General features: G+C 52.7%; 1 protein-coding gene across 1 annotated transcript in view; it reads right to left on the minus strand.

The window, feature by feature from the left end:
• Positions 1-7,961, minus strand: part of Nenf (neudesin neurotrophic factor) — a 12,528-nt gene extending 4,567 nt beyond the window's left edge. The window contains exons 1-3 of the mRNA XM_031338989.1: positions 7,735-7,961; positions 2,327-2,387; positions 621-724 (exon numbers count right to left, since the gene is read on the minus strand). Coding sequence (XP_031194849.1) covers positions 621-724; positions 2,327-2,387; positions 7,735-7,908 — 339 coding nt within the window. The 5' untranslated portion in view covers positions 7,909-7,961. The remainder of the gene's footprint in view (positions 1-620; positions 725-2,326; positions 2,388-7,734) is intronic.
• Positions 7,962-8,516: the final 555 nt, after the last annotated feature.

The following is an 8,516-nucleotide window of genomic DNA, read 5'->3' on the forward strand; positions in this document are numbered from 1 at the left end:
GGAGCGCACAGAGACGGGGTGTGTGTGGAGCGCACAGAGACGGGGTGTGTGTGGAGCGCACAGAGACGAGGGGTGTGTGTGGAGCGCACAGAGACAGGTTATGTGTGGAGCGCACAGGGATATCCAGCCGGTGAGTCCACAGAGTTTGGACTTAAGTCTGTAGGCAGTGAGAAGCCACCAGAGGCATCTAACTAGAGGTGACCCAGTAAGACCATGCATTCCCAAGAGCGGCTGGCTACCAAGCCACATAAGCTAATTAATAGGAATACTAAAAAGTTTTGTGGCTTGTCCAGTGACAGGGCATGTGTGTGTGTGTGTGTGTGTGTGTGTGTGTGTTGGGGAGGGTGTGTACATTCAAATCCAGAGTAATAAAAGAACTCTATTTAACCCAGAGAGTTAAACAAAACAAACACAACTAAAACCAACTTGGGCTCAGTGGTGCACACCTCTAATCTCAGTCCTTGGGAAGCAGGGGCAGTTCTGTGAGTCTGAGGCCAGCCTGGCCGACCTAGAGAGTTCCAGTCTAGACAGGGCTACATAGGGACACCCTGTCTCAAGAACCAAGAACAAAATGTACAGAGTGGGAACGGAGTGTCTTGACAAGGGTTCATCCAGCTTACAGTGTCGTGAGTGAGGTCTGCAGGATCCAGTGACATCTTGGCCACACCTCTGCTGGAGTCCTTCCCGGCCAAGGCATTGTAGGGGGCTCCTCGTCCATAAAACTCTGCAGTGGGAGGAAGGAAGAGCGTGGGTGTGCATGGTCGAAAGCCAGGAGTTGGGGGTTCTCCAGACCCCCCAGCTTGTGGAAAGGCTGTAGTTCTGAGGATGAATTTAGCAGGGCAGATGGAAGCCCAGGTACACTCATGGTACTGCACCAACCCAAAACATGCCTGTCAGCTGAGACGCTGTTTGCAGACAACACACAATGAAGTCTCTTTAAAAACTAAAATGCAGGGGGGCTGGAGAGATGGCTCAGCAGTTAAGAGCACTAACTGCTCTTCCAGAGGTTCTGAGTTCAATTCCCAGCAACCACAAGGTGGCTCATGACCATCTGTAATGGGATCTGATGCACTCTTCTGGTCTATCTGAAGACAGCTACAGTGTACTCATAAACATAAAATAAATACATAAATCTTTTTTAAAAAATTAAAATGTGACTGGGCGGTGGTGGTACATGCCTTTAATCCCAGAACTTGGGAGGCAGAGACAGGCAGATTTCTGAGTTCGAGGCCAGCCTGGTCTACAGAGTGAGTTCCAGAGTTCCAGGGCTACATAGAGAAACTCTGTCTCGAAAAATCAAAAAAAAAAAAAAATGTAATTTATGTCTAATGATGCAGGCCTGTAGTCACAGCTAGAAAGGAAGCTGATGCAGGAGGATTGCAAGTTCAAGGCTCGCCTGCACCTGCTTCAGAATAAGTATTTTTAAAGTGGGGGAGAGGCTAGATGATGTGGCTCATCAGTACATAAAGTCCTGGGTTAAATCCTTTGTGCGTGTGTGCGTGCATGCGTGTGTGTGTGTGTGTGTGTGTGTGTGTGTATCTGTCTGTCTGTCTGTAAAGTGTATGTATGTCTGTAGTGTGTGTGTATAGTGTATTTGTATGTGTGTCTGTATAGTGTGTTTGTATGTATTTATGTATGTATGTATATATGCATGTATGATGTGTTTGTATGTGTGCCTGTGTGTGTGTGTGTCTTTAGAGTGTGTGTGTGCCTGTGTGATGTTTGTCTCTGTGTGTACATATGTGTGTATAGTGTGTTTGAGTGTGTGCCTATGTGGTGTTTTTGTGTATGTGCATCTGTCTATCTACCTGTGTATAGGGTATGTGTGTCCATGTGTGTGCTCTCTCTCTCTCTCTCTCTCTCTCTCTCTCACTCTGTTTATGTATGTAGATGTATACACAAACATAGACAAGAAGAGCCTCTGGCCTTCAACATCTCGGGAAGCCAAGTCTCCCACTATGTGCACCTAGAGGAGTAGTGAAAACCCACCTCATGGTAATATAGTGGATACAGGCAGGGACATTATTACATGGAACTGAAATGTCCTGTTACTTCTACAACAGCAACTCTTAGCTGAGGGACACTCTTCTGGTTTCTAGCAGAGTGCCCATGGGGTTTGAGCTGGATTCCACATCCCTTCAAGTAGACACAAGGCATCAATAGGAAATACTAAGTGCACAGATCTGTTCTGGTAAAACACTGACAAGGATTAGCTCCATCCTGCCTTTCAGAAGGAAGGGAAAGGCCTTGCCGGACAGTACCCCTGCCTCATCCTTCCAGGCACCTGCTCTGGCCCCAGGTTCCCCAGACTTGACAAGATACTTACCCTTCCCGGAGGTGACATCAAACACCACTCCCTTCACGGCCAAGTAGATGGGCTGATCCTCCTGAAAAGCAGGGGAGAGGCGTGAGGAGCAGGGGAGAGGCGTGAGGAGCAGGGGAGAGGCATGAGGAGCAGGGGAGAGGCGTGAGGATCAGGGGAGAGGCGTGAGGATCAGGGGAGAGGCGTGAGGAGCAGGGGAGAGGCATGAGGACCAGGGGAGAGGCATGAGGATCAGGGGAGAGGTGTGAGGATCAGGAGAGGAGTGAGGATCAGGGAAGAGGCATGAGGAGCAGGGGAGAGGTGTGAGGAGCAGGGGAGAAGTGTGGGGAGCAGGGGAGAGGTGTGAAGAGCAGGGGGGAGGAGTAAGGATCAGGGGAGAGGCGTGAGGAGCAGGGGAAAGGGCTAAGGAGCAGGGGAGAGGCGTGAGGAGCAGAGGAGAGGTGTGAGGATCAGGGGAGAAGTGTGGGGAGCAGGGGAGAGGTGTGGGGAGCAGGGGAGAGGAGTGAGGAGCAGGAGAGAGGCATGAGGAGCAGGGGAGAGGTGTGAGGATCAGGAGAGGAGTGAGGATCAGGGGAGAAGTGTGAGGAGCAGGGGAAAGGTGTGGGGAGCAGGGGAGAGGCATGAGGAGCAGGGAGGAGTCGTGAAGAGCAGGGGGAGGCGTGAGGAGCAGGGGAGAAGTGTGGGGAGCAGGGGAAAGGTGTGGGGAGAAGGGGAGAGGCGTGAGGAGCAGGGAGGAGGTGTGAGGCACTGAGGAAGTCACTGGTGCAGATGGCAGCTTACATCACAAAGCCGTGGACTGGGGTGTCTTGTGAACCTTGACCTTTGTGGTGTCCTCACATGCCCTTTGCCCCCGCCCCTTCTAAGGGTGTTAGTGGAACATTATACTCCTCAGTCTGCTCTCCAGAAAGAGGGGAAAACATGGCCTCCCTCCCTTTTCCAGTTCAGGCTTTGGTTAGAAGATACAAAGGGATTGAACATCGTTTCTGGCAGCTGCCACTCAAGAGAGATTGACACAAAACAGAAGAGCCTAATCTAAGTTTTAAGAGTTGTAAAGTCAAGAAGAATCAGATAACCAAGAAAGACTGATGTCACCTAGAAGTCTAAGATGGAATAAACCATTTCCTTCCCAAGTTGCTTTTGGTCAGGGTTACTGCATTTCTATCACAGCAATAGAAAGCTTATGACACAGGGTCAAACAGTGAGACCTGAGACACAGGGTCAGACAGTGAGACCCATGACACAGGGTCAGACAGTGAGACCTAGGACACAGGGTCAAACAGTGAGACCCATGACACAGGGTCAGACAGTGAGACCCATGACACAGGGTCAAACAGTGAGACCCATGACACAGGGTCAGACAGTGAGACCCATGACACAGGGTCAGACAGTGAGACCCATGACACAGGGTCAGACAGTGAGACCCATGACACAGGGTCAAACAGTGAGACCTAGGACACAGAGTCAGACAGTGAGACCTAGGACACAGGGTCAGACAGTGAGACCTAGGACACAGGGTCACACAGTGAGACCTAGGACACAGGGTCAAACAGTGAGACCTAGGACACAGGGTCAACCAGTGAGACCTAGGACACAGGGTCACACAGTGAGACCTAGGACACAGGGTCACACAGTGAGACCTAGGACACAGGGTCAGACAGTGAGACCTAGGACACAGGGTCAAACAGTGAGACCTAGGACACAGGGTCAGACAGTGAGACCTAGGACACAGGGTCACACAGTGAGACCTAGGACACAGGGTCACACAGTGAGACCTAGGACACAGGGTCAAACAGTGAGACCTAGGACACAGGGTCAACCAGTGAGACCTGAGACACAGGGTCAGACAGTGAGACCCATGACACAGGGTCAAACAGTGAGACCCATGACACAGGGTCAAACAGTGAGACCCATGACACGGGGTCAAACAGTGAGACCTTGTCTCAAGAAAGGAAACAATAAAAATGTAACTCCAAAATTGCACACGGGGACTTTGAAGTTAAGTTGGAAGAACCCTAGATAATGAAATACGCTCCTTGTGGGTGAGGCTGTTTGATGTGCCTATGTGCACAGGTCTGTGCGTGCATGCGTGCATGCGTGCGTGTGAGCTTTGAGACACTGTCTTGCTCTGTAACCTAGGCTGGCCTTGAACTCAGTTCTCCTGAATGTCTCCTGAGGGTTGGGATTCCAGGCTTGCCCCACCACAGCCTGCTGAGTAAGGCTATTTGGGCCGAAGGAGGTTGAATGGCATAGACTGAATCAGAGGGGAAGGCAGGACCAAACTTGAAGCTTTGGAGCGCAAGGCTCCATTCGCCCTCTCTCCTTTGCCCACCAGAGGGCACCCTTAGCACAGAGAGAACTTCCCGGGATGTAGGGGCGCTAGTGGGGCCCCAAAGTTACTCAACCTCAGGGCTCCAGGAAACATATGCACGGCAGGAAGGGACAAGAACCTTCATTGTCCTTCACCAGGGACATGCCGTAGCCTCGCCATCTGGCCGGCCTGCCCCTGGCCGAGCAGAGGTCAACAATTAGAGCAAGTGTTCCAGCAGCTCTAAAGCAGAGCCTAGGAAACAGTGGGCAGAGAGGAAGTAGGCGGGGCGAGGGCACAGTCTGCAGGAGGGCTTAGACATTGGCTAGAGAGAGGAAGTAGGCGGGGCGTGGGCACAGTCTGCAGGAGGGTCTACATTGGCCAGAGCTCTTGTCCCTCAGGCCCAGGGCAGAGCCAGCCGGATTCTCAGCGCCCCTCTTAGAAAAAGAGGAAACCTTGCTGTGGGTGTTTTGTTTGTTTGTTTGTTGTTTTGTTTTGTTTTGTTTTCAGAGAAAACTGCCCTGAGGGCATGGTCTTCTAACTGCCGGTGTCACCCATGACCTATTTCAGGGTCATGGACAGGGATTTATCAACAGACTAATAGGGATGGGAGAAAATAATAAACAGAACGTGAAAGAAAATGGAAGTGCCTGAGTGTGAGCTTTTCCTCAACACGCTCTCAACTTTTTTTAAAAACGTCAGTAGGTGCTGATGCTAGCTCAGGGTCGCTGTGCCAAGCACTTTGTGTGTCCCCATCTCGTCTTCACAAGATGCCTGTGTAGATGAGGTACTCCTTGAAACCATGGGAGGAAGAGTTCCACAGATCCATCCAGGAGTGCGACCAAACCAGAGTTTATCAGTACTCAGCCAGGTGTGACAGACGAGGCGGAGGTCTGCAGTCACGTGACTTTAGTCTGGGTGGGTGTGGCCCGCCCCAATCCATTGAAAGGCCATGAGAAGTTTCCCCGAGGAAAAAGAAACTCCACCTAGCAGGGCTTACTTAGTGTTGCATGCTTTGAGAGCTCTGTGAATTCTTCAAGCACCCTGGTCTACATAGCGAATCCAGGACAGCCAGAACTACATAGTGTTCATACAAACTGTCTGAACGCCACTCCTGGAAGGGAGGGAGGAAGAACAGAAGGAAGGAAGGAAGGAAGGAAAGAAGGAAGGAAGGAAGGAAGGAGACAGGGAGGGAGGGAGGGAAAGAAAGAAGGAAGGAGGGAGGAAGGAAGGAAGGAGGGAGGAAGGAAGGAAGGAGGCAGGGAGAGAGGGAGGGAAGGAAGGGAGGGAGGGAGGAAAGGCAGGAAGGAAGGAAGGAGGGAGGAAGGAAGGAAGGAAGGAAAGCCTTTCTGCTGGAGAACTCCAGCCTCCTTCCTGGTACAGCCCGCTCAGTCAGGCGGCCTCACCATTTGCAAACTGCTATAATCGTATCCACTACCCCCCCACCCCCCCACCCCCGCCAACACCATACAGTTGAAAATATGGCTGGCCCCTGTGATGCTTAGTAACTTGGCCCAAATCACACAGCACAGCAAGAATCCAAGCTGGGGTACCAGTCCAAACCTATATGCTTTAGAGTGGCCAAATACTGCATCACACAGACCATGATACTAAGTGGGCAGAGGTGATTTCCCGTGACCACAGTCAGACCAGACCCATGTCCAGCGTGCTACGCTCTGCTAACTCTGGCCACAGCGCTCCTCTGCTCCAAACATCTCCTTGCCCAGTTCTTCCCACCTCAAGCTTATGACTCTCCATCCTTAAGTCTCCATCCACAATATGAAATATAAAAATTAGGGTCTTTTCTCCGTCCTTCAATGTGGAGTCTCTGCAAGTGCCTTTCCTTGGGTACTGTGCTGGGGGTGGGGGTGGCAAGACCCCCGCCCATAGATGGACGAAAGCAAACTCTGCAGAGGGCTGTACTCACAGATAGGAGAGGAGAATCACTCCCAGTTTATTCTCACCATCTCTTTCTCCAACAGCAAGTGATCGAGAGCCGGTCCTCTACCCTCTAGAAACCCTGGGTTCTTCCCCAGCTAGTCTGGGTGTCCCCCTGCGGAGTGCTCCACATAAACCATGCTGCACACCAAGGGCAGGCAGTGAGAAGTGATGCACACCCTGCATCAGTAAGGAATGGACTGCCTTGCTAGATAGAACAGCAGGCCTAATTTGCTAACTGTTCTACCCATGCGTCTACACCAGAAGTTCCCTCTGCTGTCCCTTAACATTCACGTTCCTGTCATGTTCCTATCCTAGTGTTCTTATGGACTGACCCGTGGGTCAAAAGCAGCGGCTCTCAACCTTCCTAATGCTACCACCCTTTAATACAGTTTCACATGCTGTAATGACCACCATAAAATTATTTCCGTTGCTACATCATCATTGTAATTTTGCTACTGCTATGAACCATAATGTAAATATCTGTGTTTTCAGATGGTCGTAGGACCCACTGGGCCTAAGCTTTTATCCCTAAGGATCTGCTTGGGAGAGACCCTTGCGTATTTGGTCTATGTAAGGTTCACTAACGCAGAAGCTAGGGAGCATGGAGCACATAGATTCAGCCAAGCAACACGGATCCTCCTTCCCTCCCGTACCACTGAGCACCTGCCTCAGTTTCCCTATCTGTAAAGGCAGGGGATTAATTCCTGGAGTCACTGCAGTGGCATGGAACCGATTCTTCCAAACTAGATCCAGGCTTCCTCCCCATCTAAAGCAGCTGCCCATGTCGGGTACTGTTATTTCCTTCTCCGCATTCGTCCCCACTGGCCCAGACACTAAACGGGGTCAGAAGGGTGCGCTTGAGTAGGCCCGGGACACCGGGGCAGGAAAAGGAAGACTTGGCTCATCCGGCCGACCCAGACCCCCTAGCCCAGTGCGCACGGTCAGGGCGGTCACTCTGCACAAACTGTAGGCCATGTGGCCCCAGCTCACGCTCACACTAAAATCTACAAGGGTCTGAGGTCTGTACTCAGACCCACAGCGACAAGGCGGGGCGAAGGAAGCGCGGGGTGGGGCGTGAGGCGACGCCCTGCCTCCGCCGGGCCTCGCGTGGGTCCCCGCCACCGGCCGGCCCGCGACAGCCGCCAGCCCAGGCCGCGCCGCCTACCTCCTCGCCGCCGTAGCGGGCCAGCTCCTCCTCGGTGAAGAGCCGGACCGGGGGCCCGCGCTCTGCGGGCCGCGGCGTCTGCCCGGCCCGGGCTGAGGGCACCGGGACCAGAGCCAGCGCCAGGGCGAGCGCCGCCAGCGGCCGCAGCCGCCACCAGGGCGCGGGGCGCGCCATGGCCAGGGAGGCGCGGGCTGGAGGACGGCGGGGCGGAGCACCGTCTGCTCCTAGGGAGGGGCCCTGTAAGACAGGATCCAGTCTTATCAATTGTCCTCTCTCTCCTTTCTCTCTGAGACTAAAGCCTACTACGTGGCCTGTAATGTTCTTGAACTGGCAGCGATCCTCCTGCCTCAGCCTCCAGAGAATTGGGATTATAGGCTAGAGGAACCAGGCCCTAGTAACTTGCTTCTCTTTCTCCCCGCCCCCTCCTTCCCTCCCTGTCTTTCCTTCCTTCCTCCCTTCCTTCCTTCTCTCCATCCTTTCCTCCCTCCCTTCCTCCCCTCCCTCTCCCCCTCTCTCCCCATCTTTCACTCCTTTCTTTCCTCCCTCTTTCCTCATCTGTCTTTCTCTCCTTCCTTTCTTTTCTTTTTTCCTCTCTTTTCTTTCCCCTTCCCTTCCTCTCCTCTCCTCTTCCCTCCCTCCCCCCCCCCCCCCCCGCTTCCTTTTCCCTCCAGGTTTTCGTTCTGTAGTTCAGGCTGACTATGTCCCAAGGCTGACCTTACAGGGATCCTCCTAGCCTGGATCTTTTATAGGATTGTGTTGCAACTAACATGATTATGGCTTTG

This window comes from Mastomys coucha, unplaced genomic scaffold (genome assembly GCF_008632895.1).
Source record: "Mastomys coucha isolate ucsf_1 unplaced genomic scaffold, UCSF_Mcou_1 pScaffold1, whole genome shotgun sequence".
Lineage (NCBI taxonomy): Eukaryota > Metazoa > Chordata > Mammalia > Rodentia > Muridae > Mastomys > Mastomys coucha.